At 42.5% G+C, this 20,070-nt stretch overlaps 1 protein-coding gene across 1 annotated transcript in view; it reads left to right on the top strand.

Moving 5' to 3' along the window:
- Positions 1 to 20,070, top strand: part of LOC130100130 (oxysterol-binding protein-related protein 1) — a 40,925-nt gene that overhangs the window by 11,271 nt on the left and 9,584 nt on the right. The window contains exons 5-10 of the mRNA XM_056265628.1: positions 11,573 to 11,670; positions 11,780 to 11,962; positions 12,092 to 12,199; positions 12,342 to 12,431; positions 19,396 to 19,519; positions 19,681 to 19,800. Of these exons, the coding sequence (XP_056121603.1) occupies positions 11,573 to 11,670; positions 11,780 to 11,962; positions 12,092 to 12,199; positions 12,342 to 12,431; positions 19,396 to 19,519; positions 19,681 to 19,800 (723 nt within the window). The remainder of the gene's footprint in view (positions 1 to 11,572; positions 11,671 to 11,779; positions 11,963 to 12,091; positions 12,200 to 12,341; positions 12,432 to 19,395; positions 19,520 to 19,680; positions 19,801 to 20,070) is intronic.

Below are 20,070 nucleotides of genomic sequence, written 5' to 3'. Positions count from 1 at the left end.
AATCCACAGAAATTTTGGAAAGTTATCAAGTCTCTATCTGTGAATAAAAGTAATGAAGCCCTCCCAAAATTTGTCTTAAACTCTCTCCCAGTCTACGACAGAGTTGATGTCTTAAATTGCTATAATGAGCATTTTGTATCAGTTGGTTCTCTGTCCGAGATGACAGGAGTAGTCGCTGTCACTCCATGCACATACACCCCAGTGTTTTCTGGAGAGCCTTTTAATTTTGTTTATTTTACTGTGCAGCAGGTGCATGGAGCTCTTAAAGCGTTAGATCACAGAAAACCTCCTGGACCAGATTTAATAGAGCCTTATTTTTTGAAAAAGGCGGCTGATTTTGTTGCTGAGCCCCTTACAATTCTTTTTAATTTGTCAATTCAAAACAATGACATACCATCAGTTTGGAAGTCAGCTTATGTTATTCCTTTGTTTAAAGGAGGTGATCCAGCAGTTTTAACTAATTATCGGCCTATATCTAATCTATGTGTTTTGTCAAAAATTTTAGAATCCCTTGTTTCAGACCAAATAAAAGAGTTTTTATACTCAAATGAACTTCTTTCTAAACTACAATCAGGCTTCAGGAAAAAGCACAGTACCATCACTGCTGTTACAAAAGTAATTAATGACATACTTGTCGCCCTTGATAGAAAGCAATTCTGTGCATCACTTTTTCTTGATCTGTCGAAAGCTTTTGACACAGTGGACCATGCTGTTTTAAAGCATAGGCTACTTTGTCTGGGATTGTCTGATTGTGCAGTTTCCTGGTTCATTAATTATCTGAATGACAGGACTCAGTGTATTAAATGTGATGGTCTATGTTCTGCATTAGTGAAGGTCCACAAGGGGGTGCCACAAGGCTCAATATTGGGTCCTCTCTTGTTTATTATGTATATAAATGAACTGGGCCACAATGTGTCGGATGCTAATATGCATTTCTATGCTGATGACACGATTATTTATTGTTTTGGATCGTCCCCAACTAAAGCGGTTGCGTCTTTGCAGAAAGCTTTTAATGTGGTTCAACACACGCTTATGCAGCTTAAACTGGTTCTCAATGCTGATAAGAGCAAACTGATGCTGTTTAGTAATACTAAGAAGGTTTCTAAAGTTCCTCCTTCTGTGTTCACTTTGACTGGAAGTGTCATAGAGGTGGTTCATTCTTATAAATACCTTGGCATTTGGCTTGATGATGCTCTCACTTTTAAACCTCATATAGATAACCTTGTGAAGAAACTCAAACTTAAGCTGTCTTTTTTCTTTCGAAATAAATTTTGTTTTTCTTTTAAAGCAAAAAAGCAGCTAATCTCTGCAACATTTTTATCTGTCATAGATTATAGTGACCTGGTATATAGGACTGCTTCAGTACAATGTCTGCATAAGATTGACACTGTTTATCATGCGTCTCTGAGATTTATTACGAATTGTAAAACTTTGACCCATCATTGTGAATTATATTCCAGAGTGGGATGGCCATCGTTGTCCAACAGGAGATCAAGGCATTGGCATATTTTTATCTATAAGGCCATGCTTGGTCTGTTGCCATCCTACATCAGTAGTTTAATCACATGGAGAAGTGTTGGTTCTTATTCATTGCGATCAAATTATCACTTGCTGCTCTTTGTTCCATTTGCCCGGACAGAACTGGGAAAAAGGGCTTTTGTTTACTCTGCTCCTTCTGCATGGAATTTTTTGCAAAAAGACTTGAAATTATCTGAACTTATTTCCTTAAATGCTTTTAAGTCCAGATTGAGAGAACCTGAAATGACCTGTTTAAATTGTAAATGTTTTTAATTATTTGTGTTGTATAAACCTTTATAAATGTAATTGATTGTGTTTTTGCTGCCTCTTGGCCAGGACTCCCTTGAAAAAGAGGTTTTTAACCTCAATGAGACTTTCCTGGTTAAAGAAAGGTTAAATAAAAAAATAAAAAAACAATGACAAAAGTCGCTTTAGGAGAAATTTACAGTCTCTTACTTCCGCTAAAATGAATCACAGAATTTTATGACATCACCGCGGACTTCAGCTTCTCATCACATCTTCTGTCCAATCAAATGCTCTCTAGAATGTAAAGCGTCCCATGCTATAAATACCACCTGGTCAAAGCGACCGTTGACACATCACGGAGCAAAATGGGTTGGAGATTAGGGCTGTCAAAATGGCTGAAAAGCTAAATTCGAATATCTTTCTTAAATATTAGCAAAATTCTAATTATTCAAATTCTAAAGGCAATACTTAAAGGGGTCATATAATGGTACATGCACTTTTACAAGTTGATTGTACTGAAATGTGTGTTGGCAGTGCCTGTACACAACCATCATATAATGATAAAAATCCATCCAGTGTTTTTGTTTTAATCTCCTTATTTGTTTTCCCGTCTCAAATCAAGCCGTTCGACCTTGTGACGTCACACACTCGGAAGCCCCTCCCACGATTGTTGATTGACAGCAACGTTTCAACACAGACCCGCCCTCGCTCGTGAGGGAGCTGTCAATCATAGTCTGCGCGGACCGGCGCGGTCATTGTTGATATGCTGGAGCACTGTCTATGAGCAGAATGGCGTCTAAGCGATTGTGGTGTTCTGTTCTTGGGTGTAATAACGAACACAGGAGTCATTTTAATGTTCCTAAATCCAAACCGCTGAAGACGCAGTGGCTGAGTTTGTTTTCGAAGGGAATTTTCCCACAAGCAACGTCAATGCTCTCATGTTTGCGCGAATCATTTCACACACCAGACTGCTTTATAAACGAGGGTCAGTATAAAGCTGGTTTTGCTAAGAAGCTGCTCCTTAATAAAGGATCGGTACCAGCTATTCGTGTTCCTGCTGAACCTCTAGAACAACTGAAGTGTGTGTAATGTTTTATTAAACTTTATATTAATATTTATATTAATCTTTGCAAATCGCTAGCTGCACGCTTCACAATGAATGCGTCTAAGGTTTACACTCAGGGTACATTACAGTATAATGACTTTATACTGAACAGTGCGTTATGGTTATTGTGTTATTGTGTTACAAACGTGTACACACAGAACAGAGAGGCGGGGTGAGCGAAGCTCATTATCATTTAAAGTCATATGCACTGAAACGGCGTGCTGAAAACAGCTGTTTTTGACCAAGTAAAATAAGTGTTTTCTTACAATACTAATGAGAATTTTTAATTAAAGTATATTACAAACTTTTAATTTAGACCCTAAAGAATCATACTAGCTTGTACAAAAATGGCATTATACTGTATAACCCCTTTAATGTTACAGTAAAAAGTACCCACAAGAGGGCGCAAGCGAGCACAATTAGCAAATATTAACCTAATCAAGCATCGCATCTTTTATTGAAATGAAATGACATTCACTTTTTAATCTTTTTAAACAACTGTTCTTAAATAAAATATAATTTCCTTAATGTGCATGCAAGGACAATTAGGTTGCAATAGTGCATAAAACTGTGTTCGTGCATCAGTAACCTGAGAAAACACACTTCAACAGACAGACCTACATAAACACAAAATAGCAAACTGCAATTCAGAAACAATCCACTTCTACTTATTATTCGTCAAAAACACTAGAGGGTCAACTTGATCTGCAGCGAGTGCTGAGCGCTTTTTGTTGACAATGTTTTCAGCTGATGAAAACACACGCTCAGCTCTGACCGATGTGCCAGGTATGGTCAAGTATGTCGTTGCACGATCTTTGCCACCAACTGAGAGGGTTTTCGTCAGCAGAAAGCCTTTTCCGGCATTTTTTCTAATTAACAACGCAGCCACAGCGCTTTATACTGGATAAAAGCTAAAATACAAACCGCGTCAGTTACGTCATCATCGTGCACCTCTTGACACACCAAAAATTCGAATGCACAGTTTTTGCAGTTTTTTTTATTTAGTCAATGAATATTCGAAATTCAAATTTTTATGTGACAGCCCTATTGGAGATGTGTGTTCGGTTGCTCAAACGCTCAAGTTTTATTCCGTTTTTCAACTGTTAGGGTTAGGGTCATCTACTATTGAATCCAACGTATCATCAGCCCTCAGATTCGCTTCCATGATGCCGTCAAGTACGACTTACAGTCTGTGAGGTAAACTAAATGCTATTGGCTATTTGAAAGGGGGAGGAGCCATTCAATATGTCCCGCCTCAGCTTCCTGTTTCAGTGGAAATTACGTCAACGTATCATACAAAGCTAGGGGTTCAGTCAAAGGCACTTCAGTGGGCCTTTAAGGGGTATGAAAATGTAAAGTTGATGTCCCTTCACAGACTGGCATGCATCTAATAAATTATTCATTCAGGAATGTTTTGCAAGTTTACTTACAACAATGGGGCCACAAATTTCACATACCTTTAAAAATCCAGCGTTTAGTTGATCTTGATAAGCGCTCTTTGTCACAGTTGTAAACACGATGGCTTTCTTCTTCCATGAAGAATCATGTGTTTGGCATCACAACGGCTTTGTTTCCAGGTGGACCGTTAAAGAACACGACACACATGGAAATCCTGTAGAATTCAACCAATCAAATGACGACTTCCAAACTCTTTAAAGGGGTCATATGATGGTTCTAAAAAGAACTTTATTTTGTGTGTTTGGTTTAATGCAATGTGTTTACGCGGTTTTAGGTTAAAAAAAAGTCATTATTTTACACATACTGTACATTATTGTTGCTCCTCTATGCCCCGCCTTTCTGAAACGCTTCGATTTTTACAAACCTCATCGTTCTGAAAAGCACGGTGTGCTCTGATTGGCCAGCGATCTAGTGCATTGTGATTGGCCCAAAAACCTTAAGCGTGTGACGGAAATGTCACGCCCGTTACCATATTTGGACTATCAGCTCCCAAAGCAATAATGACAGGTAATAATGTCGGCACTACCTTATCAATTTGAGCCTGAATCTGATCCGGAAAAGATGATCGATCAACTTTGCCAGTGCGACTGGACCGCATTGTAAAATTCGATCAGGTAAATTCGATCAAAAATTCTAATACTAATTAGATAAAACCTTAGTTCTGTCACCAATAACAACACATGAATAAACATAACTATATTTAATTTAATGCAGTCCATCTATTTATGTCATATTATCCATCCAGCTTTTATAGCACTCATAAAATACATGTACTGATAGATGTCAGTAGTGCATGATGCTTGTTAAATTGTAGGTAAATGTTTGGTTGTTATATAGGCAAGGTTAAAGTTAGCTTAGCTCTCGTATTTTTCGTAAGAGCGAACGTAAGACTCGATCAGATTGGTAAGGTTTTATTTCATTGGGGACATTACTGATTATAATGACTTATTCTGTCTTTTTACGCGTCGCGCCGCGCTACGGGGTGAGAACACTGCAGTATGTAAACATAAAACTATATCTGCATTTGTGATCGTAGAAACAACAAGCAAGCGCTTCTCTATACTGCTCAAAACTCGCGTTTGAATAGTCACTAGCAAATTCTTAAAATATGAAAAATACTTACAGGCTGTGTCTCAGAAGCGCCGGACTGTACTTGCAAAGATGGAATTGTCCCACTTCAGAACAAGGTTATTATAGTTTTCCTTTTTTAAATTAGGTTTTATTTTAATATCATTTTCAATTTTGCTTTAAATTTCAGTTTAGTTTTAGTCAGTTTCATTATTGGTTTTGTTAGTTTTAGCTTAGTTTTTATTGTGTAAACACATTTCTATTTAGTTTTTATTCTATTTAGTTTCAGTTTTAGTAATTATAGTTTAGCAGCTAACAGAACACTTACATTAATTATAGTTTAGCAGCTAACAGAACACTTACAGTAATTATAGTTTAGCAGCTAACAGAACACTTACAGTAATTATAGTTTAGCAGCTAACAGAACACTTACAGTAATTATAGTTTAGCAGCTAACAGAACACTTACATTGTAGACCAAAGAAAGCAAAGCAAGACATTTATTTTCAGCAAAATGTAATGTTTGCACAGTTTACAGTTAACTCTTGATAAAAAATAACAAGGGTTTGAGATGCAAAAAAGAACCAAACAAATGCACCTTAAATGTACATAATACATCATGAACATGGATATAAATAAACATACATATTAAAGATTAAATCTTTTTTAGTTTGTGTGTATGTGTTGTATATTTGTCACAGTTCTGTCACCCTTGTCTGGGTTTTCTCTTGGTATAGTGACAGAGCTGTGACACTCCCGGTTTGTCATGTGTTTGTGTTAGTCTGGTCTGTTGTGAGCACATGGCTGTCATGTTATTTTCTTGTGCCATGTGCTCTCCTGTCAATTGTCAAACCCCGCCCATCTTGTTATCTCGTTATTGTTTAATGTCCCTCACCTGCCTGCCTCGTTATGTTCCTTTGTTTGTTCCCTATTTAGTCTCCCTGTGTTTGCAGTCCTGTGCTGGTTCGTTATCTATGTTTCCCTTGTGTTTTCAGTGCATACCTGAGTTCTCTCTTGTTTTCCCCTACGGGATAGTTTTGGTTTGTAGTTTGTTTAATAAATATCCTTCCTGCACTTGGATCCTCGTTTCCTGATTTACCCATCCCGTGACAATATTAATTTAGCAAAAACAGACTAATACAATCTTAAAAGTTTCAAATGTGTGTAGTGTTAATATTACTTGCACTAACAGACTAGAACACAATCTTCAAGTGTGTGCGTAGTGTTCAATTTTACTTTAAACAAACAGACCAGAATAAAATGTCCAAAATTACCAAATGTGCATTTTGCATTGGATATAATTGTGGTCTGTGTTTTCTGAAATCATTTCAGTAACAAAATTTTCTGTTAACTTTTAAGAGGACTCTTTGGTTTCAGGGAGGTGGTCATTCTGTTTCTCAGTCCAGATGAAAGCTGTCCGCAAACAGAAAATATTATTTCTACAAAGCCTTGAGATGCAGGGGCACAGACCGAATCTATTGCAACAGGTGCAAGCTTTGGATACACAGCTACCCGTCCTTGCCAGTACTCTAGTGGCCTGACTCCAATGTTGTCTCGCTTCACTTCATCTAGGTGTTTTTGCATTTCATGCACTGCACTGCCAGAGTTATCAACTGGATTCGCCTGGTTAGTAGTGCTGAAGATCTTTATAGCGAGGAACGAGTATTTCTGAAGGGTTTTGTCGGTGCCTCCAGAAGTTGATAGTAGTTCACATGCATCATCTGTCATTGTGGCTGAAGTTTGGCTATATCTTAAAGCTTGATCTGAGATACATATCTCTGCTGCTCTCTTTAGATGCTGCATCTCTGGAGATGTAAGAGCTAGGGAGACAGACTGGTCCATAAGAGATGCTGAGCCTCCTGTTGGATCAAACTTTGCATGTGTAGGATCAAGTATGCCTGCAAAGCGTTGCCGCATCGACCTCAGAAGGACTTGAACAGTTTGCTTTTCCATGGTAGTCTGCTGCTACTTCAGATAGGGACTGGCTATCTGTCGGAAGTTGATCAGTGTGTGTAGAAAATGGTTCCAGTAGTTTAATGAGATTCCATTAACTTTGTCCATTCACTGCTCAAAAGAATGTCAATCCCAAGCTCTTCTAGGATTTTATTGAGAGTAGGTCTGGTTTCAAATTAGTCTTTTGATCATTTCAAACGAACTATTCCACCGTGTGTGCCAATCCCGGATCAGTGTTCGTCCACACCTTTAAAAAAATAAATAAATGTAAGAATAACATCTTTCCCCTATACAAACTAATGCCTGTCTAAGGTCTTTTCTGATGCGTATCAGTTATTGTATTAACTTTTTAAACTTTAAAATGATTTAAGCAACTTAAGTAAATTTATGTTATCTGTCAGATTGAGTGTTGTGTGCCTGTGCGTAAAATCTGGCAATAATGGTTTTTGAGGACACTTTGTGTATGTTACATTTTGAATTAGTATTAACAAGTGTATTATGCTATGAATGTGGTTTATGAGGACACCTCAAATGTCCTCTGTGGAGATGGATGGGTGTGTGGTTGTTTGTCTAGATTAAATTAAAACCTGGATTTCATCGTCTCTAACAGTTGTCTGCTCTTGTTACAGCGAATGCAGAGGGATGAAATATAGTTACAGCGATGAGGGATGAAATATAGTCTATGGAGAGTCCTCATAATCCATAAATGCCAGTTTGTGGGTGTGTATGTGTAAGAAAGTTAAAGCTGCAGTCCGCAGTTTTTCCTCTTTGTCACCGTCTCTGTTCGAAATCTGCAATTGACCTTTCGCTGGCCCCTCCCCCAAAACGGCCATTGTCCAATCACACATCATAGCAACCGTTACTATGTGAGCAGGTCCGTCAAACATTGACTCCAAGCAAGATGGTGAAGCGGTGCAGACAGTTTAGAGGAGTGCACGTTCGCAGCGGGGAAAGCATGAAGCTTACTTGACAACATCAGTTCATATATCAATATCGTAACGAATAGAAATAACCTTAAATAATGTATGGTTATCTGCATCTTTCCGTCTCTTATGTATAGTTACTTTTTATACACGAAAATCGCATTCAGCATGACACGCAAGCGGTTGCCGTGGTAATGAACAAACCGCTTGTTAAAGCAAATGTATAATCCTGTATCTGAGGCAAAATTAGTAAATATGCAGTGCCAGTTATATATTTCTAACTCCAAACAATAAGCCACTGAACCAGTTTATAAAATCTTCTTCAAGGCTGTGCTGGTTGCATTTGAGGTACAGGTCATGGGGTTTCTCAGATTTCGCTTGAGACCGGTATAAGCATTCGCCTCGATAGTAGTCGTGTCTCCTTCATTGCGTATTTTTATATTTTGAATATATCCCTCCACTGTATACTGTAACCCCTTTTGCCTCGATCTGGAGGATATCGCTGAGGTATTGCTCCAAAAAAGGTCACTGACACGCACGGGTATATACCTCTTCCCGTCATGGCAATCTGTCGCGCTGGTCGTGTTTGACCATTTGTTTGAGGGGCGTAGTAACAATAACTAGGGGGCGTGGCTTTTGTGAACGGTCAATTGCAGTCATTCGCGGAATTATCAACTTTACGTGAGTTGTACTTCGACACCCTCGACACGGCACAGCGCGGATGAACACAATGTTTGAGGAGAGTGTGAGGCTGTCAGTCTCCGCGCCGGTGTCGATACTGGCATTCAGAATCACAGATTATTCTTTTTGGAAGTATAACCAACATAATAATTTTCACCGGAAAATGTCATCTGAACAAGTAAGTAACATCCACTTTTGTTCTGGTTCTGACATTGCAGTAAATCGCGCTGATTAAATCTAACGATCGCTTATCATATCACGCAAAACCGTTCAAATTATACTTTGTTCTCAAATTGTTAATGTTCAACGTCAGCATTGCCTGACTACATGTAATGTCCTTCCGATATTATCCTTGTTTTCGCATGGGTCCGGTTAAAGTCTCTTTCTCTCTGTAGCTACTCCGAAGTCCAAACGAAGTATTTTGCATTTTACAGCGGGTGAATCTGTTGTCACTGGTGATTTGTCTTTTGAACCTTTCTGGATCCGCCATCAAATTGATAAGTTTAATTAAATCAAGTGCTGTGAGAAAAGGCTATAAATCTCCACCTCCAGCATCCTCACACGCAATATAGCCTACTAGCCGAGACTCTTCTTTATGTGTACAGATGTGTGACGTAATTTTCTATGGACATTTTAACCCTACAAATGTAATCTCACTGCATGACAAATAAAGATAAACATTAAAATTTGAATGCAATTAATAAAAAATAAATGTAAAAAAGCAAAAAAACGTACCTTGATCCTCATCAGCAACCCACTCATCCTGGGAGTCTGATTCAGATTCAGCAGAATCCATGTTATCCGAAGCATCATACTGTGCTGTGCTGTCGCTGTGTGCTTTTTCTAGAAGCTCCACGGCTTTGATCGTGTTTGAGCCATTATCCGTTACAATGAGCAATATTTTGCTCTCTGGAATACCCCATTCGTCCAGGGTGCTTTCGATGCAATTGGCTATTGCTTCTCTGGTGTGTGGATGGCAAATGCGATGTAAATTTAGCAAAGCATGCTGCGATTTGATTCAATGGGCAATGGTAAAAACATGCAGAGATACCCAAAACCGAAGCAGTCAAACCATTTTTGCTCCATCCATCTACACATATAGTGACTTTGGGGGTCTCAGCATTTCTTTTACTCGCTAGGATGCAGTTTGCATTTTTAGCGCAATTAAGGCATTGATCCGTGCAGCACTGAGTGACGAATCTGCGGTCATTAAAAGTTTTGAAAGCTACCGAATCACACAGTCTAGTGGACATGCCAGTCTCAACAAACAAACCTACCAGTGCCTTTTCTCGTTTCTTGTGTTCATTTGAATTTGTTGGCCAAACCTCAGATTTTTGAAAGCATAATGTCAGAGTCTGCAGCTGCTATTGAGTTTGAGAACTACTAGCACCCTCGTTGACTTTATCATTACCGATGGTAGTCTTACTTTACGAATCTTTCGACATGAAGGATTTGTATTCTTCACGATGGTTGGTTTGCAAATATACTTTAAGATTTGTGGGATTTTCCCCCTTAATTTCAACACCACAAAGTGTATTATTCAGCGTGACAATGCATTAGCTTTTTCCTGTTTCAGAATTAAATTCGAAATAGTCCGAAAAATCGAAAGTGTTTTTTAACTGATAGTTTCAGTTTCAATTTTACGAAAATAACCTTGCTTCAGAATCAGCTTTATGCACAGCCGGCCTTGTAACTCAGTCCTCCGAAAAATGCGCAGCACACAGTCGAATATTGTATTTGTCGTGTTCTGGAACAGTGTTGCAAATAAAGCTTAAACACTGTTTTCTAAGTGTCCTATTTTGGAAGGCCAAACCAAGTAGTTTGGCTTTCGCAACGAAAAACACAGCGTCTCCACGACATAGTGGCGCCGGCGGCAACAATAACACAGCGGGAGTAAAAGTTACGCCTTCTTTCTTTGCGTATACGTCGTTTGGGCAGTGTTATGAAACTCTGCCCCCACACACTGACGTAGATTTGTGGAGGTGTGTTTGAACGAAGCGTTTTAGGAAGGCGTGGCTGAGCCTTAAATTTATAAAGAATATCTCTTTGAGACTTTGAGCTTTGTAACTCTGCAGATCTTATACATGCACTAACAGCTACATAACACACTAAAGAAAAAGGAAAACAAGAAATCATTTCATATGACCCCTTTAAGTGTTTCCCATTATGTCTGCCGTATGCATCAGACGTTCAGCCAATGGTCCGTAGGCGTGGGGGGAATGATTTGACTCAGCTTCATAATTCTAGATTTGGTTGAAGTTATTTTTAAAGCAGTTTTTCCTTTTTCACAAAACTTTCTTTGAGGTCAAACAATAATTGGCAGAACTTTGACCTGAATTATACTATATGCTTTGCATTTAATTAGTCAGCATACAGAATCCATTATCTAGATTTTATGTAATCTTATGTAAATACAATACACTGTGTTTTATTAGCAGTGATTAGCTATTAGATCGATTGAATTTTAGGTTTTATACATAAAATGAATTATGACTACAGGCAAAAAATCTAAGCATTTAACAATTATACACGATAAACCTGAAATGTATGATGGCTCCGCTACCATCAACTGAAACAAACACTTGACATGTCAGTGATGTTAGGTTTCTTTGGTTTTTGAGAGTGTGGCAGCGTTTGCTGTGTCAGCTGTGGCCTCGCAGTGGGAGAGGACCGGCAAACCCTTCAACCCTCTGCTGGGAGAAACCTATGAGCTGCTCAGGTCAGTGTCTGCTCACTTATGAGCTGCTCAGGTCAGTGTCTGCTCACTTATGAGCTGATCATGTCAGTGTTTCCAATGAGCTGATCACGCCAGTGTTTCTTCTCATCAGAGAGGACCTGGGGTTCAGGTGGATCTCTGAGCAGGTCAGTCATCATCCACCGGTCAGTGCCTTCCACGCCGAGGGCATAAAGAACGACTTCATGTTTCATGGCTCCATTTATCCCAAACTCAAGTTCTGGGGAAAGAGTGTGGAGGCCGAACCTCGTGGTATCATCACCCTAGAGCTTCCCGTGTGAGTGATTTCCAGCCTTAACACGTGTGCACCAGTAAACATAAGGAACTTGTCATGTTCACACAGACATAAACATTTATTAAAAAGCTTTATCACTGACATATTTATCTCTAATTTGTTGTTCCGCAGTCACAATGAAGCCTACACCTGGACCAACCCTACCTGCTGTGTTCATAACATTATCATGGGACAACTGTGGATTGAGCAATATGGAAATGTTGAAATTATTAATCATAAGTAAGAGCAAATATCATGAAAGTATCATTAGGTGTAAATTAGATAAGTGTTGCTTTATTAAGGTTTGAGAGGAACAATGAAAGAGTCTAACTACTGCAGAAGACAAACACACAAATGATTTCACTGTGCTTTTTGTTAACAGAACTGGGGAAAGATGTTGTTTGACTTTCAAGTCGTGTGGCATGTTTGGAAAAGAGTTGCATAAAGTGGAAGGATACATACTTGATAAAAGGTATGCAAACACAACTTAAATGTCACAGAGCCTCTAAATTGGCTTATTCAGTTGTGCATGACTGTAGTGTGGTAAATACAATATGTGATGTTCTTAAAACAGCTCTGATCCACTAATTTCATTGGATATGAGGTGTTCCAAGAGGGTTGATATTTCATATAACAGCATTTGAGCATTTCGCTTTTTGTATCACTTTATATTCACAAAATAGGCCATTTTGGGTCAAAATTATTGTGAATTAAAATGTGTTAGTTCACCCAAAAATGAAAATTCGGTCATCATTTACTCACCCTCATGTCGTTCCAAACCCATAAGATTTTCGTTTTTCTTCAGAACACAAATAAAGAAATTTTTGATTAAATCTTTGTCCCTCCATTGACAGCTACACCACTACCACTTCTACGCTTCAAAAAATGTATTGTGTTACGCAGCTCGTTTGAGTTTCCACAAAGACCAGTGAGGTTTGTTCTCTCGTGTCAAGTATCTGCTAACTCTTTATTGTGATGCTCCTCCAACAGACATTCAACTGACTAATACACAATTGATCTCACAAGGGGATTGTTTAGGGCTCCTTGTCATTAGAAAGTTTGAAAACCCCTGATAAAGAAAATATTGGCTATAATTGACTGTACAAAAACACGTTATTGTTGTCCCAAACCATGTCAGTGTAACTGCTTAATTTATTTCATACTATATTATATTACTGTAAAGAACTGAACTGTCCTACAGAATATTTTGTTAATATAATTTCTTGGTAAGGAGTGGTCCTCGAATCTGGAACAAAATTCCCAGGTAACCTAAATTGTGCTACATTTAGTGACTTCTTAATTAACTGTTTGTTTTTAAAAAATATGATTTAATACCACTAAGTTACATCAAGGGTCAAATAACATAGAAATGGCACATTAAAATTAAAAGTTACAACTGCATGATGAAACCATTTTTTGTGTGTGTGTTCACATACGCTGCACAGGTCTGGTATAAAGAACGTTTTTTCCCAGGTGGCGAATAGTGTCCGCCCAATAGAGAAACGTTCGTTCAGCAAGAAAAAAAAATTGAGGGAACATTGATCTTACCTCGCACTCTTTGATTGTTAAAATCAAATGTTGAGCAGAAATGTGCGCTCAGATTCTGTGAACAGTAAGGCTCGCCCTCTTGGTTTGATTGGCCAGTTCAGTCGTTTTGACGTTGACGAGCGCTGTTAGACGCCTGAGACCGACCCCTGGTGGTTACGGCCCGGGTACAGAAGATGCTATACTGTATGTGACAGTCATACTGATATTCAGTACAAATGTTAGGGGAATGCAGAGACAATAGGAACCCAAGAGCAGATCAATTGAGAACGGATTTATTGTCCAAAAAGGTTGAATGAAAACAATACAAAACATAAAATAAAAGGTAGCCGAGCTACCAAGCAAGAGGGCGAGACAGAGGCGAAATCCAGTAGGCAGGCTGGGGTCAAAAACCAGTAGCGGGCAACAGTTCCTGAGGGAAAGGCCAAGGCAATAGTCCAGGACGAGAGCAGAGAGTCAAAAACCAGGTGAGCAAGCTGAGTTGAGAAAGGGAACAGGAACTAGGCAAATAAACAACAAAACAGGGTTAAATAAACAGACAAGGCTTTTAAGGTCTTTCAGACAAGGGGACAGTAGTGAAGCGGACGGAAACCAAGACACACTGACAGAGAACCAAAGAAAGAGAGAAGCATAAGTAGTGGAGAAAATCAGTGCAGAAAATGGGAAACAGGTGTGTAAGCAATGAGAGTGAGAGCACTGATTGGGATAGGATTCAGCTGAGATGGTAGAGTGAGGTGAACAGACAGTCAAGACACAAGCACAGCAGAAAGGCTGAAGATCAAACCAGAGTCCTGACAGTACCCCCCGCCCCAGGAACGCCACCAGGCTTCCCAAGACGAGGGGCAGATCGACGGTATTCCTCAATAAGAGAACGGTCCAGAATGTCCCGGGTCGGGACCCAACATCTCTCCTCCGGACCGTACCCTTCCCAATCGACCAGGTACTGGTATCCTCTGCCCCGACGCCTGGAGTCCAGAATCTTTCTAACTGTAAAGGCGGGGGCACCCTCAACCATCAAGGGGGGGGGGAGGGGAGGGGTTAGAAGGGATGGGGGAAGACGAAGAGAGGGAACGAATAAAAGGTTTGACACAAGACACATGAAACACCGGGTGCACTCGACGAAGGGGATGCGGGAGCTGAAGCCGAACTGCCACCGGGCTGATCACCTTAACAATGGGGTATGGCCCAATGAACCGCGGTGCCAACTTCTTGGATGGCACCTTAAGGGGCAGGTCCTTGGTGGAGAGCCACACCTTTTGTCCACAAACGTACCTGGGTGCCTCAGCCCGACGGCGGTCCGCCAATCTCTTGGTGCGGTCCCTAGTTCTTAGAAGTGCTTCCCTGGCCCTCCTCCAGGTTCGCCGGCATCGATTGATAAATGCCTGAACTGAGGGAACCGCAGCTTCGGGACCCTGTGAAGGAAACAGAGGAGGTTGATACCCAAGACAGCAAGAAAATGGGGATAACCCAGTAGACGACACCGGCAAGGTATTGTGAGCATACTCAACCCACTTAAGCTGCTGGCACCAGGAAGAAGGGTTATGAGAGGCCAGACATCTGAGAGCCCTCCCGAGGTCCTGGTTCGCTCGCTCGGTCTGGCCGTTGGTCTGTGGATGGAATCCTGACGACAAACTAGCAGTAGCGCCAATCTGTCGACAGAACTCCCTCCAAAAGTGGGAGACGAACTGGGGCCCCCGGTCGGAGATCACGTCCTCCGGAAGACCGTGGATCCGAAAGACGTGGTCGACGACCTTCTGGGCGGTCTCCTTGGCTGAGGGGAGTTTGGGAAGGGGAATGAAGTGGACCGCCTTGGAAAAGCGATCCACTACGGTAAGGACAACCGTATTGCCACTGGACTCTGGTAACCCTGACACAAAGTCCAGTGCAATGTGGGACCAGGGACGGGAGTGAACGGGAAGGGGTTGAAGCAAACCAGCGGGTACAGAATTAGAGGACTTGTTTTGAGCACAGACCGAGCAAGCGACTACAAAACCACGGACATCCCCCCCCATGCCCGGCCACCAGAAACGCTGGCGGATTGAAGCCAATGTTCTCTTCACTCCCGGGTGGCAGACCAGCCTGGACGAGTGGCCCCACTGTAGAACCCCCGGCCAAACCGACTCCGGAACAAACAGCAGACCCGCCGGGACTCTCTCCGGTACCTCTGCCCCCGACTGGGACTCCCTGACATGTCTCTCGATGTCCCAGGTGACGGACCCCACCACACGACCTGGAGGAAGGATGGTGTCTGGCGGGGTTGCGTCCTCCGGGACAGGAAACTGACGAGAGAGTGCGTCAGGCTTGACGTTTTTGGAACCTGGCCGGTAAGACAGGGTAAAATTAAAGCGACCGAAGAAAAGTGCCCAGCGAGCCTGCCTGGAATTCAACCGTTTGGCGGTTTGGATATACTCCAAGTTCCGGTGATCGGTCCAAACCAGAAAAGGCTCCGCCGCACCCTCCAACCAGTGGCGCCACTCCCCCAAAGCCAGCCGCACTGCCAATAACTCACGATTGCCGATGACGTAGTTCCGTTCTGTGGGAGACAATCGGTGAGAGAAATATGCACAAGGGTGCAATTTGTTGTCAAGGGAAGATCGCTGGGAAAGAACCGCTCCGACACCTGTCTCTGATGCATCAACCTCCACAATGAACTGCCGGGTAGGGTCTGGAGTAATTAATATAGGTGCAGATGAAAACCTCTTCTTGAGTTCCTCAAAGGCCGCCTGGGCGGACGAGGACCAGCAAAACGGTGTCCTTGTGGAGGTTAATGCAGTCAGAGGGGCCGCCACCTGGCCAAAATTATGGATAAACCGCCTGTAGAAATTAGCAAACCCGATAAAACTCTGTAGTGATTTTCGGTTGCCAGGTGTGGGCCAGTCGGAAACGGCTCTTACCTTAGCAGGATCCACGCGAATACCCTCCACCGAGACGATGTGTCCCAAGAACGGAACCGACTGGTTGTGGAAGGAACACTTCTCCGCCTTAGCAAACAGTTGGTTCTCCAGCAGACGCTGCAGCACCCGTCTGACGTGCTGAATGTGTACCTGGAGTGAACGAGAAAAGATCAAGATGTCATCCAGATACACAAAGACAAACTTGTTGATCATGTCCCTCAGCACGTCGTTGACGAGCGCCTGGAAGACGGCAGGAGCGTTCGTCAGACCGAAGGGAAGAACCCGGTACTCGAAGTGCCCCGTGGGGGTGTTAAAGGCAGTCTTCCATTCGTCCCCCTCCCTGATTCGAACCAAATGGTATGCGTTGCGGAGGTCCAGCCTAGTGAAGTACCTTGCCCCCTGCAGGATCTCGAAGGCCGACGACATCAACGGCAGTGGGTACCTGTTTTTAATGGTGATGTCGTTCAGCCCCCGATAATCAATGCAGGGGCGCAAGGAACCATCCTTCTTCTTCACAAAGAAGAACCCCGCCCCCGCCGGAGAGGAAGAAGGACGAATAATGTCGGCTGCCAGAGACTCTGATAGATATTTCTCCATGGCCGCCCGTTCGGGGGCGGACAAGGAGAACAACCGTCCCTTAGGCGGAGAAGTGCCAGGAAGAAGGTTGATGGCGCAATCATAGGGACGGTGCGGAGGAAGAGATGCGGCCCGGGAGTGGCTGAAGACCGCCCTCAGATCGTGGTAGACCTCAGGAACTCTGGAAAGATCGACCGGCCTCTCCTGTAACACAGGAACAGAAGAGACAGGAGACAAGGCAGACACAAGACAATGGGCATGGCAATGTGGACTCCATGATAAGATAGTGCTCTAAGACCAGTTTATGTGAGGATTGTGAGTGGTTAACCAGGGGTGACCAAGGATCACAGGAGTGAGGGGTGAGTGACAAACAAAAAACACTATTTCTTCTCTGTGATTGCCAGAAGTGATAAGCTCTAAAGGAACAGAGGTCTGAGAAATAGTGGTCAGTTCCCTGCCATCTAAGGCGAGAGCAGTAAGGATAGGAGAAAGAGACTGAAAAGAAATGCCTCTTTTTGAGGCCCAAGAAAAATCTATAAAATTTCCTTCGGCTCCCGAATCAATGAGGGCAGAGAGTTGGTGAACAGCACCTTAATGAATGATTGAGGCTGGGAGCACGGAGCGGGAACCAGTGGGTGGGGTGGTGGAAGTAGCGCTCGCCAGTATCCCCACGTTTACTGGCGAGTGTTGGCTTTTGCCGGACAGGAAGAAGCAAAATGTCCGGGTCGACCACAGTAAAGGCATAGTCCCTTAGACAGACGTTTCTGTCTCTCCTCTGCAGACAAACGGTACCTGCCCAACTGCATAGCTTCCGGAGCGGGAGGGTGGTCTGGAGTAGCAGACGTGGAGGAGCTAGGCGCGAGGTCGACTAATGACGGAGATGGGGGAAACCGAGCTCTCCTTCGAAGATCCCGACGGTTGTCCAAGCGGATGGCCAGGTCAACAAGTTCATCCAGGTGTTCAGGAAGTTCGTGAGCATATACCTCATCCTTTATGTCGTCCTCCAGCGCCTCCGTAAACCTGGCCACCAGCGCTGCTTCATTCCACATACTTGAAGCTGCAAGGGTGCGGAATTCGATGGCGAAATCCGCCACTGAGCGTCTCCCCTGACGCAGAGCTGCCAACAGCTGCGACGCCTCCTTACCGAGCGCTGAGCGATCGAATATCTTGACAAATTCTGCCTTGAAGCTGAGAAAGTCCTCGCAGCATGCTGCCTCTGCAGCCCAGACGGAAGTGGCCCGTTCCCGGGCCCGACCGGCGAGAAGGGAGATGACAAACGCCACTCTGGCAGTGTCTGAGGCATAAGTGAGAGGTTGCAGGGAAAAAATGACCTCACACTGAATCATGAATGGACGACACATTGTAGGCTCACCGGAATAAATGGGAGGATTGTTGATGCGTGGTTCAGGAGTGACAAGAGGGCGTTCGGTGACAGGTGATACATGGTTTCGATCAATCTGCATCCGGCGAATAGTCTCCGTAAGTTCAGTGACCTGATGACCAGCGAGTCCATGGTTTGATGAGCGGCCACCAGCTCTCCTTGATGCTGTCCCAGTAGCGCACCCTGGGCCTCCACAGCTGAGCGTAGCTGAGATTGATCTGCTGAGTCCATCCTGGTCAGTGTGTAATGTTAGGGGAATGCAGAGACAATAGGAACCCAAGAGCAGATCAATTGAGAACGGATTTATTGTCCAAAAAGGTTGAATGAAAACAATACAAAACATAAAATAAAAGGTAGCCGAGCTACCAAGCAAGAGGGCGAGACAGAGGCGAAATCCAGTAGGCAGGCTGGGGTCAAAAACCAGTAGCGGGCAACAGTTCCTGAGGGAAAGGCCAAGGCAATAGTCCAGGACGAGAGCAGGGGGTCAAAAACCAGGTGAGCAAGCTGAGTTGAGAAAGGGAACAGGAACTAGGCAAATAAACAACAAAACAGGGTTAAATAAACAGACAAGGCTTTTAAGGTCTTTCAGACAAGGGGACAGTAGTGAAGCGGACGGAAACCAAGACACACTGACAGAGAACCAAAGAAAGAGAGAAGCATAAGTAGTGGAGAAAATCAGTGCAGAAAATGGGAAACAGGTGTGTAAGCAATGAGAGTGAGAGCACTGATTGGGATAGGATTCAGCTGAGATGGTAGAGTGAGGTGAACAGACAGTCAAGACACAAGCACAGCAGAAAGGCTGAAGATCAAACCAGAGTCCTGACAACAATAGCATGATTGCAAGTGATGCATTTACATTACATTTGCTGTGGACTGATATTGGACTGAACTTTTATATGAAATTTGTTCTTGAAAAAAGCTACACCTACCTAACAATTGGTCAAAAGGAAAATCTTTGACAAACAAAAGTGTGTACATTAATGAAGAGGCGCACACAGTAAGCTGTCTGTAATACGATCGTTTTCTTTATGTCTGTCCAGTAAAAAAAAGGTCTGTGCTCTCTATGGCAAGTGGACGGAGTGCTTGTATTCTGTGGATCCAGCGACGTTTGATGCTCACAGGAAGTCTGACGTGAAGCGTTCTGACAGGAAGGGAAGTACACAGGTGACTGCCGAGATAATGACACGAATATTGATTTGTTTTACATTTTTATGTAATATCTTGTCGAACATAAATATGCATTTTAAACCATCAGAGCAGAAATTGACTTGGTGTTAATAACATTAATCAAATGTCTAATGTAAAGTGTTTTACAAATGTTGCAGAGTAATAATGCGGAAGAGGAGCCGGATGAAATGCCTCCTCCAGAGACCGAGACTGTGCAGGTCATTCCAGGAAGTGAGCTCATCTGGAGGATATCACCGCGGCCAGACAACTCGGGAAAAGTATGCAGAATATTTCACTATTTGTCATTATGTGGCCTTTTTTTCAAATTATGCGGCTATAATTTGGGCTTGAGATGAGCGCAAGTACTCTGAAGTGACTGCAATGATCGGTCATGATCATATGTGATGTGACTTTTTACTGAATTAGATACAATATATTTTCCGAAATCGAATCATATTTCTCATTCTCTGAGATCCCTTCCTGTTTATAGTCCGAGGGCTTTTGTATTAGCTATGGGGCACAGCTATATTTATGTGTAAATTAACATT

Source organism: Rhinichthys klamathensis, unplaced genomic scaffold (assembly GCF_029890125.1).
Source record: "Rhinichthys klamathensis goyatoka isolate OS25496 unplaced genomic scaffold, OSU_Roscu_1.1 h1tg000011l_1, whole genome shotgun sequence".
NCBI lineage: Eukaryota > Metazoa > Chordata > Actinopteri > Cypriniformes > Leuciscidae > Rhinichthys > Rhinichthys klamathensis.
Note: the sequence above shows the minus strand (reverse complement) of the source record. Positions and strands in the feature narration are given on the sequence as shown.